The sequence below is a fragment of the Sylvia atricapilla genome, chromosome Z (assembly GCF_009819655.1).
Source record: "Sylvia atricapilla isolate bSylAtr1 chromosome Z, bSylAtr1.pri, whole genome shotgun sequence".
Lineage (NCBI taxonomy): Eukaryota > Metazoa > Chordata > Aves > Passeriformes > Sylviidae > Sylvia > Sylvia atricapilla.
In genome coordinates, this window is record NC_089174.1 from 10,323,427 (window position 1) to 10,346,221 (window position 22,795).

General features: G+C 41.2%; 1 protein-coding gene across 1 annotated transcript; it reads left to right on the forward strand.

Annotated features, from left to right (window-relative positions):
* The first annotated feature begins 5,083 nt into the window (after positions 1 to 5,083).
* Positions 5,084 to 12,693, forward strand: ESX1 (ESX homeobox 1). The gene is made up of 5 exons (XM_066338947.1): positions 5,084 to 5,183; positions 5,290 to 5,494; positions 5,565 to 5,610; positions 10,158 to 10,444; positions 11,324 to 12,693. The coding sequence occupies exons 1-5, from the start codon at positions 5,084 to 5,086 to the stop codon at positions 11,619 to 11,621; spliced, it is 936 nt and encodes a 311-aa protein (XP_066195044.1). The 3' UTR covers positions 11,622 to 12,693.
* Positions 12,694 to 22,795: the final 10,102 nt, after the last annotated feature.

Here is a 22,795-nt window from a genome sequence, read left to right on the forward strand (position 1 = left end):
ATGCAAACATGATAGAGGACTGATACCCCCCAGAAATCATAAAATATGAACCCTTAAATAGAGATAACAACTTTTTTTTTAGTATACTATCTAGCACTTTCTAAGAAAAAACAAATTAATATTACATCCTTTTTATTTATTTTTGGACTTCTGGGACCCTAGATGTCATAGACAGGTAGAAGAATTATAGAAGAAAGACCTTATAAAATTGGACCTGCTCTATTAAATTAATAGCTAGCTTGTAATCTCTTTTAAGCGTAGTTGAGCAACTTGTAAAAACAATCTTAGTATGAGAACTTGTTAGCACAACAACCTGTTCTTGGGTTAAAACAAATGCATCTAGAGTAACCAGGGATTTGTCCCATGAGAATCAGTAAAGAAAATATGTAAACAATCCAAGACTAGAAGATTTGGTAGACAAGTAGAATATCTTTTAGTTAGCAATAGAATAATTGGCAAGAAAGCTATTAACCAATTAAAGTTGCACATGAAGTCTGTAAAAACCGTATAAAATAAGTTGTGTAAATAAAGAATTGGCTTTTCCTGCATGAGAAAATGGACTCCCAGACCACTAATTACAATGCCTAGATTCTACCACATTTTTGCCCCATAAATGCTGAGTCTAGAGACTTCGAGATGTTAAACAATACATCTTTTACCTTTTAGAAGAGATGAGAGCCTCATTTAATTGTGACCCCAAAGGGGCGGCTTTAGCAGTAAATATTATTTCACCATAATGGCACTGCTAGATGTACCTGTACACCAAAGAGCTCTTCACTTTTTACCTAAACGGTTTGAAAAATAGTGCATTACATCAGTTGCTGAGAAAACACTCAGTGCAGTGTGTTTAGGTCATTCCAAGTATCTTGCAACACTTTCATGTCATTTCAACAGAAAGCTCTTACATGCCAGCCCTCCATGAACAATCTATCTCCCTCAAGAACCAAATGCACAAAGGGAAGACTGAGGCTCTCAGTTTATTTGCCTGCCTAAAATCAAAGGTCTGCAGAGGGGGAAGGAAGAGATCTGAAAGTGAGACTGCCAAGAGATTTGGATGGGGACACAATAGAGGAACATCTGCTCCAGGCAAGTTGGTCAGAATGAGCACAGTGACAGCAGCGTCTGCCATCTCAACACAATGCCTTCTCCACAGTCAGCAACATTCAAATTTTTATCTTATTCTTCTTTCAACTAATATTTTATTGTGCTTTTGAATATGCAGCACAGAAAGGGAAGCTGAATTGCCAGGTACTGCACACACATTTTTTTCCAAGCAGTCACGTATGCCTAATCAGCAAAAAGCACTTACATTATTTTCACAAGTTATTAACTTAAATGGGAAACCAGCTTACTGTGATTCCATTACAAAAGAGTTACTGCACCCTGGTGCAGCTGGTATAATAAGTATCAATTGGTTTGAGAGAAACCAACTTAGGCTGTACCACAACATTCCGTCTTGCATTTCCCCAGTATTTACAGGATTGCCACACATAACTTAGATCTAATCCCATAAAATGAAAGAGAGATGCTGATCTTGAAGGTCACGCAGATCCTCAGGCCTCTGTGTAAAACAGAAATAGAATGAGAAACCAGTTGTGTTAATAAGAATATGAACAATCCGAAGAGATATATTGGCATTAAAGGTGTTAAGCACTTTTCATCTGCTTCCTAGAACATCAGCCACAGTCAATGCAGAGCTCTCATCAGAATCACTTCTGCTTTACCCAAGTTTCACACTTAATTCTCAAGTTAGCAGCTATTTTCCTTCTTCAAGCCAGTAAAGATCCATGCTGTGCTATCAAACCAACTCCTTGGACACTCTTCAAGAAATTTTTCCTGGTAATCTCATCACATATTTAATCTCAGAACTTTTTTCAATGTAGATATGTACAGGATTGTTTTCTACACCTAAATATTAAACTTCATTAACATATTCTTATGTATTTACAGCAGTATAAAGAATACTGGAATACATTATCAACATGCCAAGAGACATTTCAAGCACAGCAAACACCACTGCCCCTCATGAAGTTGCAACTCTGCTGTCATCTACAAACAGATGCATATGCTTCCTTTCATCTTTCAAACACTCCATGGACAAGGTGAGTTGTATGATTCATCTGCCACATTTTAGTTTGTATGGGAGTCAAAGAAAACCTAGAAAGTAGTATCAACAAGGTTGGTTACACACAAAGTAAAGAAAATGTATTTAAATCCCATTCTTTTAGGGCATTTTTCAATGACATTATGCAGCAAGTATGACATGGGTTGCTCAGCTCATTACAAGACACAATACAAATAAAAAAAAAAAAAACCAACTCAAACATCAGTCAGCAGTGTAAATGTGACCTGTCTGAGGACATCGGAAAAATAAAAATGTATTGTGGGTTGACTTTGGCTAAACACAGGTTGCCTAACAAGCTGCTGTCTCCCCTCTTTGACAGGGAGGGGAGAAAATAGCATGAAAATAGTAGTGGGTTAAAATAAAGACAGTTTAATAATGCAAAAGTAGAGGCCAGGCACAGAAGCAAAGGAAGACGAACATTTACTCTCTATTTCCCATTAGCAGACAATGTCCAGCTGCTTTTGGGGAAGTAGGGCATCAGCCCACGTAGAGCTAGAAGACAAATTTCACAATAATAAATACCCTACACCTTTTTCCTTTAGTCTTTTTTGAGCAGACATCATACTGTCTGGGATATCCTTTTGGTCAGGTGGAGTCAGCTGGCCTGGCTCTTCTCCAATATGGATCTCTTCCACCACAAGCTGCAGTCCTTCAAGGACAAACTGTTCCTAAATGGATCCTCCATGGAGTCACAAGTTCTGCCAGGAAACCTCCTCCTGCACTGGCACCCACAAGGTCATAAACTCCTGAGGGTACATCCACCTGCTCCAGCTTGGGGTTCTCCCTGGACTGCAGGTGGATCTCTGCTCCAGCATGGACCCTGATAGGCTCCAGGGGCACAGCTGCCTCACCATGGCCTTGCACCACAGGCTGCAGGGGAATCTCTGCTTTGGCACTTCGAGAATCTCCTGCCCTTCTTCTTCACTGACCAGGGTGTCTGCAGAGCTGTTCCTCTCATATTCTCACTCCTCCCTCCGGCTGCAGTTGCTGTTGTGCAGGTTTTTCCCTCTTCTTAATTCTGTTGTTCCAGAGGTGCTACCAGCATTGCTGGTAAACTCAGTTTTGGTCAGCAGCACATCCATGCTGGACCCAGCTGGCATTGGCTTGTTGAATGTGGAGGAAGCTTCCCACAGAAGCCACCCCCGCAGCTCCTCACAAGAAGCTTTATCTGCCGTTGTTCACAGATTTGGTTTGTATAGAACACAGAAGAAAAAAAAATGTAGTCACTTCTGGCTCTTGGGAGATCCCACTGGAATTCCTGGGCATGCTCTCCAAGATGCAGGGGCTTCTCTTTGACCACAGACACATGTGAGACTGTAGGACATTTGTAACTATAAAACAAGCGTATCACTGGCTATTTCACGTCCAGGACATTCCTTATGAAGTGAGAGTTTCCTTAGTCAGAGGAAATTATTGCTCAAATCTTGTTTCCTGGAATTGAAAGCATTCAGTCAGTAGGATGCATAGAATCGGTGCTTTGAGTCTCTAAGCCTTTGAACACATTTTGGGTCTCATGAATGTACCAGTCTGAGCTTTACAACTTAGGATCAGGATACGAATAGGGCAATAAATTAGGAAATGTCAAGAAAACGCCATGTAAAAAAAAAAAACATCTTTCTGTAAATGTTACCCAGAGTCATCTTTCATACAGGCAGCTTACTTTTTCATGAGTTAACATCACAATGGCTGTCATAAACCTTCTTATAGAGGATGCCACAGGTCCACAGAGGTATTGCTTCAGGCCAAACCAAACTGTTGTAGTGAAAGGAATGAAGTCAAGGTCTGAGTCAAAGAAGAGCCCTGTAGCAGAACAGAGAGACATGAAGGAGTTCTGTCAGTACAAAGATAGAAGCACTAAAGCAGCCACACAGCCCCAATGAGGTGAGAGGAGGGAAAAACAAAAAAATTGCCTGTGGGCTGCAACACGAGGAGAAACCAACCAAAGGATTTTTGACAGGTCACAGAGTCACAAAGCATTTCTGCACTGACAGCCTCTATGTCTTCAGCTAGAATGTAAACTAATCCAGCCTTGATATGAAGACAGAAAACACAGAGCTCCACCACTTTTGTTTCAAAACTTAAACACAGATTTTTAAATCTTTGCCTCATTTCTAATCTAAATTTGTATGGCTTGGGGTTTTGAGGCTCTTAGCCCTATTCTGCCATAGTCTCTGTAGGACTCTCTGGAAAGCAGTATTTCATTCACATCCTCCAAAATCAAGATCTCTGGCTCAAGTAATTCTGTCATCTAATTTATGTCAGTCTCTATCAGTACACCACAGTACGATCACAGAACTGCTGGAAGTCTCCCTGTGCAGGAAACAGTTTCCAGCCCTCCTGTTGAGGAACCATTGCTGTAACAGCACCGACAACAGAATTATAGCACGAGTGGAATTAGAGATCGCCAGGAAAAAGAACTCAGTATTCCACGTGTTTGTGCACGCTCCCTTCACTGGCCGGCACACAGTACTTTGCAAGGTCAGCCTTAAAACTGAATTTAATAAGTGTAAGGCCATCAGAAGCAATGAAGGTGAACACTAGTGACTCTTCTCCCTCACTCCTGGGTCTCAGCCGGGGTCTCTCAGCCCCCACTTCGTACCCAACCGCAGCTCTCGAGGAGCCGGGCACGGCTGTCCCGCACCGCCGCGGGCACCGGCGCAACTTCACCGCAGCCGCTCCGCGCCTCCGAGCGAGGTTTGAAAAAGTTACCGCGGGCCCGCGGGAGCGAAGGGAGCGGGCGGTACGGCCCCAGGGCAGCGAACGGCCGCAGGGCAGCCCCGATGGGGCGGCTCTGTGTGCCCGCCCGGGGGAGGCGGCCCGGCTCCTGCGCTGCGAGCGGGGCACGGCGCGTCCCACCCCCGGCCTTGACGCCACGCACTAATGAAATGCTAATGCCGGGGCGCGGAGCCGGGCCCATAAAACGCGGCGCGGCGCGGTGCTGGGGCCCTGCCCGCAGCCATGCAGAGCGCGGCCCCCGCCGCCCCGCCGGCCCTGCACCTCCTCACCTCCTACTTCATCGACAGCATCCTGGGCCGGGGCCCCGCCGCGGGCCGGCACGGTGAGGGGCGGCGGGGAGGGTGGCACGGTGAGAGGTGGCCCGGTGAGGGGCAGCGGGGTCGCCCCACGCCCGCCTGCCCCAGTAACTCCGTGGTTGTCTCCCGCAGGCGCGGAACGCGCGGAGACGCCGCGGCCCGGCCGAGCGCGCAGCCCCGCGGAGGAGCCGCCGGCGGAGGAGCGCCCGCCCCGCTCCGAGGCACCGGGGCCGGTGAAGAGGAAGCAGCGGCGGTACCGCACCACGTTCAGCACGTTCCAGCTGGAGGAGCTGGAGCGCGCCTTCTGCAAGTCCCACTACCCCGACGTGTTCACCAGGTAGCGGCGGGAGGGGCGGGCGTGGCCGTGGCGGGCAAGCTCCGGCTCTGACTGTGTGTTTCTCCCGCAGAGAGGAGCTGGCCCTGCGCCTTGACCTGACAGAAGCCCGGGTTCAGGTGAGTGCCGGAGGGGACAATGGGCGAGAGAGGGTAGAATATAGCGCGTTTTCCCTCTTGTTCAGCCGGGAGAGAATGGAACAGCGGCGGTGTCGCACACGCGTCCTGTCCGCGGCGGGTGGTGCTGAAGGGACGGAGGAAGAGGCGCGTTGCTCCGTGGCGGGGAAGCGGAGGCTCAGGCACATTCCCAGGTTGCTCTTCTCTCCCGCTTGTGCTGCCGCCTTCATGGGTCGAAAGGCAGGTACAGTCTCCTGAGTTTTAAAACAGGATCAAAAAATAATAAATTAGGTTGTTTACAGAAAATTATGGGTTCTGTCGGGTATCCGAAGTTATTTACTGAGGCTGCAAGAGTTAACATCCTTCTCTTGGTCTAACTTAGCTCAATAAAACAGTCACGCTTCTAAATTACTGGATAAAACAAATGGAAGATTAATTTGACATTCATATATGACAGTCAGGTCCTGTCCAGGAGAATTTCATGCCCAGCTGGGCTGTGATTGCACCAATGCCTGCAAACCTTCAGCATACTTAGACAGACACTAATCACTTGTAGGCTGCAGTTTGCTGTTTGCTTACAAACAGCCCTTAGTAACTTTTCCTGACTCTATGCACTCCTGCTTAACAATATCCCTTAAAAATCCTTTTCTTTAGATGCATCTCATGATAACCTAGAAATCCCTTTTTATACAGAAATTATAGGGAAAAAAATAGCTTCAATAGGCGTGAAGGCTTTCAAGTACTTATAAGCTGCAAATTACAATTGTACTAAATTTGGCTTGTGCTGTAGATCAGATATTGACTGTTCCAGCACAACTCTGGGTATGTGCCTATTTGTGAAAGACTGAGAACTCGTGCAGCTGCTCAGTGTGACAGTCCTGCTTACTACTGCATAGCTTTGATACTGTTAATGCCAGATCCTTGTTTGTATACTTTGTCATTACTCCAGTCACTGGATCTGCCACGGTTCACACCAGTTACACTCTGTAAAACTGTAACTTTTTTAGCTTTTTATTTTAATATGCACCATCTTCAAAAAAGGCATCGCAAGTATGAAGGGTACTTTATAATATTGACTCAAAGAATACCTAGATGAGCTTTTCAGCTCTGTTTTGTGGACGTGGGAGAAATTATGTACCCTCCACTCTTCCTAACACAAACAAATTATTAAAACCTCTAGTCACTGACATGCCTCAGTCTCTGACAATTGCACATGGCATCTAACAATGAAAAGACATGGGTGAAAGCTGTTACTTTAATTGTTACTGTTAAATATCCTTAGTGCAGTACATAGTCTGTAGACTCTGTGAAGGAATGGTGCAATGGTACGTGGCAAAGAGGAATTCATCTCCAAATGACTCATCCAAAAAAACCCCAGAACCAAAACTAAAAGAAAACATTAGTGTTTGGTGGAGCCAAAAAGAATTAACAAGAAAATTAACAGAGTTGATACTTCCCCAGTGCATGGAAGGAACAGCAAAGAGCTGTTCCTGGTACCTCTTTTCCTCCTTAATATGTTAGATCTTAACACAAGTCTCCTGAGCATGGAGCACAGAGTCAGCACAGTTGTATAGTGTGCACTTGCAGAGCACAGAGCCAATCCCCAGTTCCTGTCCTGTGGGAAACTGGCCTCAGCCTGGAGGGAAGGGGATGTGTAGGAATAACAGTGATGTACTGTACTTAAACTACTGTAATTACCAAATACTTCCCACATATGCCCATGCCCATAGCTGCTCTATAACACATCCTGTGTGAAATGAAGACTTGGAATCCTCTTCCATGGTACCTGGCTAAACAAGCTGACATTGAAATGACATCTCTTTATTCGGTCAAGTGTGAACTCAAGAAATTAATCTTACCCAATGCAGCCAGATCATTTCTTCACCTCAGTGTGTTTTGCAAATGGAGATTTGCTTCTGTGGGAAGAACGGAGAACCCTCTGTCAACCAGCTGAAATGGGTAACAGCCACTGCATTGTTCCTCCTCTTGCCTTTTGAGTCTTACATGAAAATGAACAAATATGAAAAAAATTGGCATGAATATATGCTCATTCCATCATCATTTCAAAGAGATGCCCCTCACCCAACACCCCCCCCCCTATTTACTTTTATAGACTAAAGGAGATGGAGCATTCCTTATCTTGGGAAAGAAGGAGTAAGAGAGTCTGCAAAACCTTTTCATAACCTGAACCCACACTAGGATTGCTCTTCAATAGCATTTACATCTGTTGTTGCCATTCATGTTTCTCATTCATATTGTTAGGATGGAAAGAAAATAAGAAAAAGTTACCAGAATCTTTTATCTTGTTTGAGGGGGGTAAAAGGTTTCATGGGTATTTCATTGCCATAAACTGCATCAGTTTTAAAACATTGGCTTACAGAAATAGCTAATCTAGACATCTGTCATATTTTCTCATTATGATTCTCTTATTCACTTACAGCAGAAGTATGATACAGTTATGCATCTTTTTATATGTATCTTTTTACCATCATTAGGTATTACATCAATTGAATAGGATACATTCTTAAAGAAAATTACAGCAGGAAAGCAACCAAATTTTACATGGTCAACTTTTCCTTCATAAAATAACTGAATCTCTTGTCCGATATGCATGATGCTAGCAATAGCAATTGCAAATATAATCTGGGTAACATTTAGCATGCAATTCAGAACATGATGGTTTAAAACTCATTTTTGAGTATTAAGTAATACTTTTTTTTCTAGAGTAATTTGCCATTGATATTACAGCCATAAAAATCTTAAGACTATTACAGCAGTTTCTGTTATGGTTAGTTTGTCACTTCAGCTGTGTCTAAAAATAGAATAAAGGCAAGTTAAGCCTTTTATCACAAGTAAAAGAAACTGCTTAACAAAAGGTTCAAGATGACTAATCTGAATGTTAATGATTATAATGTGTGCAGTAAATTTTGAAAGCTGTTTGTCTTGTCAGTCTAAGGTATGAGGCATTGGTCTACTCCTGTTATCACTTGAACTGATGAGTTTGTACTAATAAGTAATTGAAAGATAGCTTTTTTCTAATGGTAGTTATTAGATATATACGCTGGTATTTCCTTCCAGTTTGAGAAATACAAAATCTGAGAGATTATTAAATTTGGGGGTTTAGCTCAAAATTACCTGTAATATAAAAAAAAATTATCTTGTAGTCAAAGTGCATGTCTGAGTAATCAAATGGATTTGCTTTAGTAGAGAGAAAGCAGAAAAGCAGATATTTAATTTTGTGTTAGGCTTCTTTATGAGGAATAGATTGAAGAACATTGCCAAGATTTAGCAAGGACATGAACACGCTTGCAGCATTTATCTTATTTAGGAAAGGCTGTATCTGCATATCTCAGTGCGAGACAGTTTTCAGCTGGAGGGGGTTTTTTCATAGAAAATACTTTTGAGTTGGTGGTCTTCTCCTGTGAGATCTTAGCTAAGCTCCACTTACAAATATTTAGGATAACTGGTTAGCTATCATTTAAAGTCATCTGATCCCAGTAATTTTCCTTACCAGACCCCTGTGTTGGGCTAATACTGATGGAGTATCCAGTCCTCACTGCCATGCAGCCATAGGTGCCTGGCATGTCCCCTGTTCAGATATTTCTTTATAAGACAACTGACTATTGAAAGCTGACAATTACTGGAGGAAAGACCAAAGAATGAGTCTTAACACTCAAGAATTTCAAGCACTAACTTCAAAATTTTGATGTTCTGATTTTCTGCTGAGTGCACCTCCCTCTGTTGACTGCCTGTGAGCAGGACAGTTCTGTCTTACACACGTAACCCAAGGGGTATAAATCCCTCTTCCAGGAGAACAGTGACTTTCCAGTGTAAATATACTGCATGCAATGAAAGGACTAGTGTAGTACTTCTTCAGCTGGATCCTAAGAACCTCAGAGCAAGTGCTTTGAACGAGTCAATTGTTACTGACAGAGAGAAACAACATCAGGCTGGAGACAGCAAGGCTTAGGCGTGCTGCAGCCTTGTCTGGGGATCAGCACCCCAGTGTGTGTGGAGGGCTTTTCTCCCAAACACACTTCATGTCATTTAAGCACCTGAAGGTAAGTTACACTGCTCAAAATGGTCACAGGGCATGGCTGAAGGAAAGCACACTGGGTCTCCCAAAATCCGATTTTTAAATGCTGTAGATGCTATTTAAAACTCTTAGAAAACAATTTTTGTACTGTATTAAAATTGCCACCTCTTGAACAGCTTTGATGAAATTTAACATTCAGTAAATAGGTTATATGAAAGGAAGAATGATATTTTGTAATGATTGCTCTTGTGTTTCAGGTGTTAGGTTAATATATTACAATGGCTTTAAAACATATGTGACCTCAGTCAGAGAATAGTCAAATTTACAATATTTAAAAGTGATTTATTTTGTAATAAACCCACTAATGCGTTTATGAAAAGATCTTTTATATTTAAGAAGTGGGGTTTGGCTTAACAGTAATTATTTTGCTGTCCATATCATTACATGCTGTAGTATCTGGTAAGAAAAACTGCAGAGTAAGTTCAGCTAATACCTTTATAATTTCTTATTGAAGGTCTGGTTCCAAAACAGAAGGGCAAAGTGGAGGAAACGTGAAAAAAATGAAATTCTGGGGACTGTTCCGGGAATCTCCTTAACGCACCCACTTGGTCTATTTTTGGATGTTCCACTGAGTCATTCTCCCCTCTTAGATCACACATGGAGGTCAATGCCTCTTTCAGCATTGGCTGTGCCGTCCATGTCCCCAGCTTTTAATCCTTCAACCTTAGGGCCATTTGGCCTCAGCAGCCTTACCTGGACTTCTCTCTTCAGAAATCCTATATTAAATCCTCATTTTGGAAGGTATAGAATAATTTTCTTTTTTTGTAAATATCAAAACTGTTAAAAATGCTGCATTTATATTATTTTGCTAGTCACATGGTCTCAATAAACTTACTAAAATGGGTTAGTTCCTGTGAGGATCACTTGAATAGGAACAGCAAGATTTGGGTTTAAGTCATGCTAATAAAATCTTTATGTGTAGTTGCTTTTTGAAGAAAATTGTATATACTTACTGCATACTTACTTGGTCCCATTGAACTCTAGTCTTCATAGAGACTGCTGTGACCTGTGTGGCTGCTCTATCCTTCTCCCTCATTTGCTGTCAAGTATAAATAACTTACATATAAAATATATAAATACATTATATATTATATATATGTATATACAAATATATTAAAAATTAGAAGACAGCTTGCTGAATTTCTTGCTGAAATTAGAGCTTGTGTCTTAGTACTACATTAACAGACAAATTCTTTTCACATGGAGTCAATTGATCTGAACAAATTGTCTGCATAAACAGCTATATAAATCGGCCTTTTTATGAGGTGGTTTATTGCCTTCACAGAACAGGCAGATCTATAGCGTCCAAGGTTTGTTTAGAAAGGGTTTAGCATGAGGGGTGAAGCAAATGGTTCCTGGTTTAGATATCTGCATGCTATGTCTGATCACCTCTTGTTCATTTTATTGAAAAGGGTTTGGGGTTTTTATTTAGGGTGAAGTTTTCTGCCTGCTTGTTTTTTTGGGTTTTTTTTTGTTGGTGGTGTTGATTTTGGGTTTTTGTTTTGGGGGTGGGGGTTTTAAGGGCAAGACACAATACTGCAAAATAAAGCTAAAAAATGTACATTTGGAAGTAATTGGAAATTTTGGATTTTGTTTTCCTAATACTTTGGTGGGGGGAAGCTGCAACTCAGTAAGTATTTGTTCCCCAAAACAATTCTTAATTTGGGTAATATTGACTTCTTTCAAATACAGGTTTCTCAATGCTTTAAATCCTCTCGTGACAACAGCTTCAGTACTAATGAAAGCTCCTGGACCCCCGTCAGACCCTGTTCTCACTGCCTTCAGTGATCCAGCAGCAGTTGAAAGGAAAACGTCAAGCATTGCAGCACTAAGACTCAAAGCGAAAGAACATTCAGCACAAATCCCTCAATTAAACCTCATCTCCAGTCTTACAAACACTAACAAAGAACTTTGTTAGGAGCTCTCCCACAGACTACAGCCATGGAGGGGAAAGTGAATGCCTTCTCCAATAAGTAGCTCTCATTAGAGAGACACATTTAAAAAAAGAAAACACACACACACACACAGAGCTGTATTTCCTGCAGCTTTAGTAATAGACTGAAAGGAAATAAACCTGCTAAACACTGTTTTCCTTCATTACAACACGAAATCAGGTAGTAAATTGGCTTATATCATTTCTTGCACTGCAGAAACAGAAGCAGGACTATCTCATCTTTGTAAACCAGGCTAACATGTATTTGAAGCTTTGAAATCACCAAACTCACCAGAAGCTGGTCCAAAGGCTCCAAATTCTTTGTAGGAATAACCATATTTCTAAGCAATTCTTAACTTCTCAGGAGGAACTCTTACATGTAGTACTTGAGAATCAGTACACAGTTATTAACTTGGAAACCATGCTTCATGTTGAAGTGCAAATGCCAGTGAAATATTGCATTCTAGACAGACTTAGCAGGAATGAGATGGGGATTATTTTCACTTTGGACTTTTGATTCAGAACTGGATTTGTGTAAAGAGTACTTTGTTTCAAATTAAAAAAAAAAAAAAAAAAGTTTGCTTTATGTTCAGGGTGGCAATGTCTTAAGAAAGAAAGTTTAACCTCTGTACTGTATCCTGTGGAAGTAGGCTAGCATTGTGCAGTAAATTGTGTGTAGTTCTCTGTGTATGCATATACATGTCAATCAGTAGCTTATAGCTGTAAATATGAGGTTGCTGAATACTCCTAGCAAGATTTCTGGCATACCTTATCAGACCAGTAAGTTAACAGATTACTTGCATATTTTGAGACATTTCATGCCTTGGGTAGTTTCAGAATTTAAATGAATACTCAATGTGAAGTGTTAAATTCTTCCTTGGACCAATGTTGAAATGAGTGAAAACAGAGGCCTTACTGAGCAGGAGTCCACAGTCACAATCCTGGACTCCATGACAGGTTGTTTTACAGTCTGCTGAATTTCCCTGTCCAGGACATGGGACTGAGAACAACTCTCCACGGGTCTGATGCTTTATGTAAAATGGGGATATGTAGTATGCTGGTGCTTTAGTGAAAAACGAGGATACGTCATTGTATGCTCTTTTTGCAGCTCACTGCCTACCTCACAGGGCTGTTGTGAGGACTCATTAAACAAACAGACACTGTGCAAATGGCAGAGTTTTACAAGTGCTAATTTTTGCTTCACAGCAACAAAAGAAAGGGCAACAGTTGGCTGCACATGGAGATCACCTTTCCCACACCTGTAGCAGAGGTCCAAGCAAACTCTGTTCCTGTGGTTGATGGGACAGGATGGAACTCCTCCACTGATGCCGCCTGTTTTCTCAAACACATTTACACTGAAAAGATTTTGTGCACTTTATAACTTCTTTCCCAGGGCAGCTCTGGGCCTACTCTTAAGACTACACAGTTGTGTTCTCAGCTAGAGTTTTAGGTGCAGAGCTCTGGTTACATTGCTGCTGCTTCTGGAGACTGCACTGAGCTTGTGCGTAGCTCCAGGACAGAGAAGGAAATTTGCTGAGTCAAAGACAAATAGTCATGTCTTTCCACAAGAGCGGAAGTATTTCTACCTGGGTTCATAGACTTCATTAGTAGCACAGGTAGGAGAAAGTGGTGGTATTTCAGCTGTGTCCCTTCTCAAATTACAGTACAGCTGCACTGTGTGTCAAGCAGCAGGAGACTGGGGAATGAAGTAAGCTGGACCTCTCACACAAAGTTTGAGTGTGTTTTCTCCACAACAGCTATTTGCTTCTACCAGTCCACTCTCATGGCCCAGGCTGCCAACTGGCAGCACAATACGGTATCCACTCAAGTGTTGAGTTTGTTCCAAATAAACCTTTTAAGTAGGTTAATGGCTTGAAAATGTCATTACACAACTCCTGTTCTGTACAAGCTTCTGGGTAACTTTCTTTGCCACCAGTGTCTCTCTCTTGCAACGCAGAGAGGTTCTACAGGAAAGGAGACTCACTGTTTCATTTAAAGTAGCAGAAATTGTCCTGCATTTTCCATGAGCCATTAAGAAAAGAATTCTGCAATAATAATAAAACCTGAGTATTTTTGCCGAATTTTATTCCTAGACAACTTCACCAGAAGCAGCATGTTGAAAAGTAAGAGCTGAAGGCTGATGTAATTCATTGCATGAAATAGGAGGTCCTGTGTTATCATCAAAATCTTCATCACTGACCAGAGGGACACAGATATCTCACTCAGGTATGGGAGAATCAAATTCACAAGCTAAATTTCAGCAGTTACATCAGAGATAACATTTATCTATCAACAAAGTTTTTCCAATAGCTATGGTTAGAAATTATTTCAGTGACAGGATTTAAAAACATAGAGGCAAATAACTTCACTCACGTACATGATGGCTCCTGTCAGAGCTGGGAGCTGCTACCTACACCCAGCACACACAGCCACTTCAGCCCCACCATGGGAACTGCAGGGCTGAACAGCAGGGTTGGCTCTTAAAGCCTTACCAGTTTGAGTGTTGCTCTGTCCTAATTCTCCTTACAAGAGGGCATGCTTCTCCAAGAAATCCTCCTGTCTACTGAGACCACAGTCAAACACCTACTGGATACCACTGCCCTGCCAGCCGTGAACTCTTCCCAATGTCACACTGAAGCCAGGACTGTCTCCTCTGGCGTACACTTCTGCATGGCTCTGCAGCTTCAAGCTACTATGCCCAATCTGACACATGGCAGAAGAGCAAAGGTAAGTACATTTCCTGTTTTGTTCCTGCTTAAGGAGAAGCTGTCATCCCTGTGCCACCGGGCAGAAGCCAGTGTCTGCAATCATCAGCAGTTCCCAATGGGTACAGGTAGAGAACACAGCTTCCTGATGTTTCATCTGGGTTTACTTTGAAATGAAGAGAATTTTTCTTTAAGGCGATCTCATTTTTTCTGCTTTAACGAGTCCTTCCAAGAAATTTCCATTCTTCTGTGTGACTTGAAATCCAGCTGTGAGAGCTAATGGTATTATGAAAATAAATATGCAGGGCAACAGTTGAAATCAGCTTAGGAAGCACAGAGTGCTCATAACCAAAACTCAAAAAGTTTTCCATGTTAATTATTACTACCTAACAATGAAATATCACACCAAGGGAAGAAGGTTTACTTATTCAGTCTAAGTTTTAAATAAAGATGTTTAATTACCAGCTTTTGAGTCTAGTACTAAAATTACATTTTAAAAAAATGTTGGGGTGCAATTAACTGAAAAACCTCCAGCCTAGCTGCACATGGGGTCAACACCTTTGCTATTAATCATGGAGGGACATTTGCTTTCCCAGTTTTTCTCAGGGCAGCAGCCTCCCACATCCTAAACAAGACAGCCATTTTACAGAGCGTGTCTCACACTGAACACTGCAATTATGTCCCGACATTTTATCTTGCCCCATGCAGTAAATTTTTAGACCTAATTTAGGCAAAGACTGCAATGACCTGGATTGAGACTGAAGGATTTGTCCCTATGCCTCTCTTCTGAATAAAGAAGGGTTGCAGCCTAAATCTTCTCTGGGTGACATCAAGATTGTTTCCCAGCACAGATTCCAACTTCAGCCAGCAAGCCTGGTTGTTTATTGGGTTTATCTGATTTTCTTGAGAGCAAAAATATATGGAAGGATTTCCCAAGCCACAGAGGAATCTCTATACAATCCCACCTCATCCACCTTCTACAAACACTGTGGAAAAATTCTTATCTAAAAATTAAACCTCTTGACTTTGCTCTCCACATCACAATTTTTTGAGGTGTTTTGCTGGAAGATCCTGCAAGCATATTAGTATCTCTTCAGGAAACATTGATAAATATTTCTTTTGGAGGACTCAAATTTGGCTAAATTTTTTCAGTTAGTTCTCCAGTCCAAGTTCAGTTCTGGTACCATAGGATGTTGGATAAATTTCCGTATTTCCAGTGACATAATATCATCAGAACCTTGCCTACAAAGAGCAAGCGATTTTGTTGGGGGAAAAGAAAGGAGAATAATAGGCCAGGTGTTTGAAGAAAAGACAAAGAAACAAGCACAGTAGGGTGTTCTGACTCACAAATCTGTATTGAGAAAGAAGTATTCACGAAGAAAATTAATTTAAGAAGTATGTAGTTCAGGTTTTGAGCCTATAAGTTCCTTTCAAAAACAGATTAGTGATTAAAAACTTTTTTAGTCTAGCAATCTCTTAAACAATTAGCAAAGTAATTGGAAAGGGACTACAAATTCAAATCTAGATGGACATAAAAGACTTTCCCCATAGAGCTTTGCCTTGGTTTTGTGGGTAACTGGCATGCACCTGCCTTTACCATCAGTGGGACCGAAATACTGAAGAAGTGCTCTGAATAGGGATACAAATGCCCCAAACAGTAATGCCATACAAATTACTTAATTCATGTAAAGTAGAAGTAATTGTATTGATTATGAATGTGTGAGTGATTCCTTTATTTCAAGTTATATGAGATGTAAGCCACCAGCTTTCAATAGGGTCCTTGCTGCAAATTTGCCAACCGTAGTGTGAGATGTTACGTTTTTCCTTATTCTGAGCAATAAATCCAATGCACTGCCATTTGGAAACAGAGATCTGATGACTTTAAGCTAAACCAGGTAAATCAGAATTTCTCTCCTCCAGCCAGATAGTAATTTTGCTCTGCTTGTTCATCCTCCGAAATCAAAGAAAAAGGAACACAAGGGAGAAGCATGCCCAAACTTCAGGTGTTTTTCCTGAAAGAACTTTTTTTTCCCTTTTTGCTATTACTGTCATAAAACACCATGGATCACCAGATAAGGCCTACACTGCCAAAAGAAAATTAAAAAAAAGGGAGGGACAGAGAGATTGTGCACAGCAATATAATTACTTAACAGCAAATGTTTGGCATGGCTTCCCAGGAAGCTGTATGAAGAACACATGCAAGAAGAAGCCTGTGCTAATACACATGCACCTGTACTTCACTTACTTCAGCTGCACTGCTACCCAAAAGGCTTAAAAGGCAATTAAGGACAGATCACTTCTGCAGACCTTACAGTCAAGTAGTTCTACATATGGACTCTTAAGAAATTGAGTTAGTGGGTGGTGTTACAGTCTGTCCTGATTTTGGATATCCCTCCTGCCCCATCCAGGCCTGAGAACAGAGTGTCCTTGCTGCAGGTGGAGGAGCCACAGCACAAAGCAGCTCAGGCATGACTTCACAGCAGCAGCTCTGCCAGCTGCCTGTCCTCTCCTCAGCTCCTGGTCACACTGCTGTTACCAATTAACATACTGAGTTGACCAAAAAATGTGAGGAAAACCTGGTAAGAACATCATATTCTCTATTAACTTTATTTGTTGGCTGCAGCAATGTTTCCTATATTTCAGCTGGAGAATTGCTCTGTACTGGCTGGTGAGAAGCCACTGGAAGATTGAGATGAGCTTGCAAAGTCACACTGGTTGAGTAACAAAACTTTTACATTAAAAATACAACTGAATGGAGGGTAGTTGGTTTGGTTTGGTTGGGTTGTTGGTTGGGTTTATTTATTTTATAAAAACTACCTTCTCAGAAATGACCTGCAGAAAAACTAGGACAAAATACCTGATGTTACAGATAAAAACTTCAGCCTTTGGTGTGAGCAGCATAGTGACATTATTGTGAACTAAAGCAGAAGCAGACAAGACAGCTTGAATTACAGTTTCATCTGGTTCAAAAGGGTTGCTAGTGAAATGTATTTAGGGAATCTGCTAAAGAAAAGAATACATTGCATTTTGTAAGCACCCAGTCACAGCTAGAGATTTTGACAAAAGTTGACTTTCACAGGCAATTAAACACAATAATTTCAGTTTTCTAGTTTCATAGAAGCTGATCCACAGACTGTCCTATCTCCAGGGTTATTTTGTACTGATAAAAAATCACGGGATTAATGTTTGTGAATGAAGACAAGAAAGGACAGCATTATTATAGCCTTATTTTCTATATATCCCAAAGTGAAGATAGGAAGAGAAGTGAAGCAGGCTGAAATGTTAATGTATGAGAAGAGCCTGGAGATATTCTCATCAGTAAGTTATCAGAACATCTCAGTCTTACCTCTGTTTGTGTTCTCTAAAACTGAACTAGTAGAGAAGTTGCTGACAGCAGCAATAAAGTTTTCAGGTGATGTTTGTCATTGTGTACATTCAGCTTTTTTGTACAGAGCTGAGCAAAGAGAAAGCAAAGCAGTGAGTGGGTTGTGTTTGGAGAACACAGGAGCAAATGGAAGAGATTCTTACTCACTTCCCAGCTCAACAGCAGGGTTTCTGCTTTGGGACTGTGGTGAGCTCTGAGCTCAGCCCTGGCTGTAAAACAAATAACCTTCCCCAAGCAGGGTGGATGGCAAGTACTGAGGACTGCCAAGACATAGCCTTGAAGACAAAAAACAAACAAACAAACAAACAAAAACCAAACAAAACAAAAAAAAAAGGCAGCACCAAGGATTACTAGAGCAGTCACAAAATTCTCAGTTTAAAAAGAACCCAATCTGCATTTCAATTTCCCATCCTGAGTCTAAGAGAAGGCATGGCCATTACTATTGACTCTTACAGAATTCTACCTTATGAAGGTGCCATCTCAAATATTTTCAAGAATAACTGTTCTTGAGACAAAAATGCATGGCTATGTTGTAGTCAAATATTTGAAATTATCCACAGCCTTGATACTGCAGTGTTCAGCAGTTTTGCTTGTGGAAGAGCACTTTGATCAGAGAAATAAAAAGCAGGGAAGGCCATCCAAAAACCCCAGTCTGTTTCTTAGACATGCCTATCTAGGGAAAACATACCTGACAATGAAAGAAACCTTGATTATTGTAACAAATCTAAAGGCACTCTCAAAATCCCCACTGTTACTACTTAAAAACTAGTTATTCACACCCTGCTTTTGACTAGGTGGTCTCTGCTCACTGTTATATCTTCCTGGCACCCACACTAGTGCTTCTTACAGAATGTTCCTGTACACTAGGAATGACCTAAAAGAAACATCTCCTTCTAGACTGAACAACAAACAAATAAACAAGAAGAAAAAGAAAGCACCTAGCTCCATGAATACAAGGCAACAAAGGCATCAGCCACCTGTGGAATGAGAGCCACAGATCACCTGAATTAGAGCTAAACCAGCTCAATGAGAAGATCTAACCATGCTGAACCGAGGCTTTCTGGTCCCATGGATGTATACTGTGAACAGCACAGGGTTTAGAGATGTTAATAATTACTGTCATAATTTTAGTAGCCACAAAGTTGGAGTTTTAATTGGCATTTCCCCCAAAATTTAGAAATTACTTTTTGCTGTAAATATCTTTTTCCCCCAGAACTGCCTTGTGCCAGGAAGCTAAGCCATGTTAGACACTCCAGAATATTACCTACCCTTCACTTCCAGAGCTTGCCAGTGTTATTTTGAGGGTCTGGCTTTTTTAGTTTTGTTGTAGTCCATTATTAATCAGTTAATATGTCTCGCAAAACACATTTTTAAAAGTTATTTTCATAAATACAATTCAACTGAAATCATGGATGCATGATAATAATAAACCTACAAAATTACAGTCTTAGATAATTCCGGCATTATCTACATGGGAGCATGATGAGGGTTGTAATGTCAGAATATTGTCTTTTGTCTCCATTTAAAATTCAGGTGTTACATACAGACTTCGCGTTTTGGCAGCTATACATCAAAATAGACAGAAAATACTCTGTTCTCTGCCACAATTTCAATATGGAAAGGTCTCATACACAATGCAACAGATTCACAGCAGGTCTTTAGAAAATATTGTACCTTTAGTACCTTTGAGTAAACAGGCAACTTCAGAAGGAGAGAAATGAATACAACAAGCAATCCAAACAAATTTTAAAATAATTTCACGAATGGTTTCCCTTTCAGAAGGATAAAAAACTCTGTCTACTCTCTAAAACACTCAACTGATAGCTTACTTATTAGACAAAAATTAGTGTCCATTCAACCATGAAAAAGACAAGCCATTATATGCTATAAGGGAGATCAAACTGACATCAGCTACTGTACATCTTGACACTTACTACATAATCAAAGTTAGCATTGCTATATGTGTCTGATCTAATGTACCTGTCAGTTATCACTGTCTCTGCTCAGATGAGTTCGTGTGTCACCTATATATGTGGGACAAAACAAATAAATAAATTGCAGTGTTATCTCTTCAAGCTGCTCACACAGTAAGGGGAAAGTACTTAGTATTCCATAATGGAGTTAGGAGTAATTTACTGAGAGATAATTTCTTTTGGACCTAAAATCTCCTACCTCCTGTAGAGCAGACAAATAGAACTATCTTACAGGAAATGGGGCATGATAATACTGCTCTTTAAATAGAACTAACAAAATGGAAATACAATAGGCATTACAAAATATATAGCTAACAGTTACCAAAACCTTTGATGTTTTTATAGCTATTTACTCCAAGAGATTGTATTAGCTGCTCCAGCCCATTTTAATATAAGGAAAGTTTACCATGTGTTTTTTAAAACACATAAAAAAAAAGTTAAACCTGTAAAGTAGTACTCTCAGACATTTGGGGAAACTGAGCACGAGAAGGGAAAGCCACTTGGTTGGTGAAATAACAAAGATTTGGGAATCAGCTCCTGTAGCACATAAGGAAAGTCTTATAAGATAAGGGCCTTGTAGGCCTCTGATCATTTCTCTTCCTTTCTGTCAGTTCTGCTCATGGAGAAGAACTGTGGGAAAGGTTCGCTAACATGACAGTAAAAAACAAGTTACATAACCTAGAAAACAACTTGCTATGTTGGTTTTGCACAGCCTGGGTTTTGAGTTGGGGCAGGGGTAACCACAGAAGCAGCTTCTAAGAGAAGCTGCTCAAAGCTCCTACTATATCCAGCAGAGCCAATCTCTGCTGGCTCTGAAGATGGACATGCTGTTGGCCCAATTACAGAAGCTGGACACACCTCTTTGTGGTGACAAATTTAAGAAACGAAAAAAAGTCACGCACAGCTCTTCCAAGGGGTAGGGAGGCACCGCAGCTGGGACCATTCCACAGCATGGCAAGCAATTCCCTGATGCGGAGCCCAAATGAAGTCAACCTTTCAGTGCTGCAAAACCCTGTTAGAACTATCCAATCAATAGAACTTGAGAACAAAAGAACCTATGAGCAACAATTTTCTGCTGAGTCAGAGAAAAGGAAAAGGTGAGGACACGTGAGGAGAACAACATGGTGGCACTAAAGTCAGTGAAATGAAGGAGGACGAGAGGGGCTCAAAACATTGGAGCTGAGATTCTTCTGCAAGCCTTGGAGAGGACTGTAATACGATAAACTGTCTTCCTGTAATTTATAAAGTCCGTGGGGGGATGCAGAGATCCACTCACAGACCATGAGAAAAGGTGCTCACACTGGAGCAGGTGGATGCTGAAAAGCCATAATCCTATGGGAGACCCAAACAGAGACGGCCCTTGTTTCCAGAGACAGAGAGCCCTTGCTTCCAAATTACAGCAGTGAATCCTTAAAAGACTACACCCCATGAACTAAAATGACCCACCCCATTGTAGTTTTGGGAGGACTGTTTGCCCATGGGAGGCACTCACGTTACAGCAGGTGGGGCAAAAATTTCACAGAGAAACGTCTCCCGTGGGAAGGACCTCACAGCATAACAGAAGAGACTCCTCTCTCTAAGTGAACTAAAGAAAGATCTTAAGTGAAAAACTGACCAAAACTCTCATGCCCTGTCTCCCTGTGCTGTCAGTGGGAAGGAAGGAGGGTCTAGAGGGAGAAAAAAAGGTGTTCTAAATGTTCATTTAAGCTCTCATTATCCTCTTCTAATTCTGTGAATACTTTTTTTTTTTTAACTTTTTAAGTTTAAGCCTGTTGTGCCTTTAGTGTTTTCTCCCAATTGTTAACTCATAAGCCCTTCAGTTCTTCTTTCCCCTCCTCTCTGCTCAGCTACAGCAGAGAATGAGTGAATGGTTTTGTTCATAGGTGCCTGGCTTTTAGAAAGTGTCAAACCACAACAGTTGTATAACCAAGTATGGTCACCTCATGTTTTGGGTTCAGGGTGGCCCAGGGTACACATGAACACTGCATGATCAGAAAGCTGATTGGTTAGAAGTACACGTCAACAGCAACACCTGCAGGGGCAGCCAGTGCATATTGTTATCTTTTCACAAGAATGTGAATAGATATGAACTTAGCATCTGAATACAGCATAAAATGGCCTGGCAATAAAATATTCTCTTCAGAACAAGAACCAAGAGAGTCCATGTCTCATTGCTACAAGCTCCAACAGTGGTGAATATGGTCTATAGTTATTATAGCCCTGATGGTTTAATCATCCAGAACTAACCTTCCTGTACATGCAGCAAGGTGCAGAGTCTGGGACACTCACCTGGGATTTGAAAAGCTAATTCTACTTCTGACTCTGTCCTGCACCTCCAGGTATCTTAGGCAAGACACTTCTGCATTTGTCACATTCTGCCCTGTCTGCAAAGCACAATGTCCTCAGAGAGAGGAGCACCACTCGCCCCGTTGCTTTGCACAGCACAAAGAAGTGCAAAACACAACCCTCCAGCACAGCCCCAAAAGGAGTAACCAAGGTCTTACTGGAGAAATAAAATTTTCAAGCTGATTTGTCAGGTTTATTTTACCTTTTTTCCTGCTTTATACACATACATTCCTTTCATTGTATTCCCTCTTAATTGCATATCTTTACCAAAATCACCTTGGTAAAGATCTCTTTTGTCTTGGGCCTGGTGATACCTCTCTAAAATTAAAAGATAAATTATCCAGGAATAAAATTGTTCCTATAATAGAAAGTGGAACAACTGCAGCTACCCAAACCCAGCTTTGCTCTGCATCCTAAGGTCAAGTTGAATCTCCAGCCACCAAGAATGCTGCTTTATAACAAATTTTTCAGGGCATTCTGTGCTGAGTTTTTTTCCAGAGCATCTCTTTTGTTCATTTGGCTAGTGTCACTTCCCTCTCAGGGAACTTTTTCAGTACAACAAAATATTTATCAGGTTTGAATGCTCTGTGAAGTAGAAGTGGGAAGATTCTCTTCAGTGGAAGATATTTAAAATATTTCACTTTCCAAGTAGCTCTGTGAATACAGAGAATAAATGCATAACTTAAGCACAAGGAATTACTGACCCAGAAGTGATTAGCATTAGTGTAAAGCTTTCAGACCCTTTTTCAT

What these genes read in the sequence shown, in the direction of transcription:
- ESX1 (XM_066338947.1), top strand. Translation starts at nt 5,084, where the DNA reads ATGCAGAGCGCGGCCCCCGCCGCCCCGCCGGCCCTGCACCTCCTCACC. An exon ending in TACCCCGACGTGTTCACCAG is followed by an intron (nt 5,495 to 5,564) that starts GTAGCGGCGGGA and finishes TTTCTCCCGCAG; the next exon opens with AGAGGAGCTGGCCCTGCGCC. An exon ending in TTAAATCCTCATTTTGGAAG is followed by an intron (nt 10,445 to 11,323) that starts GTATAGAATAAT and finishes GGTGGGGGGAAG; the next exon opens with CTGCAACTCAGTAAGTATTT.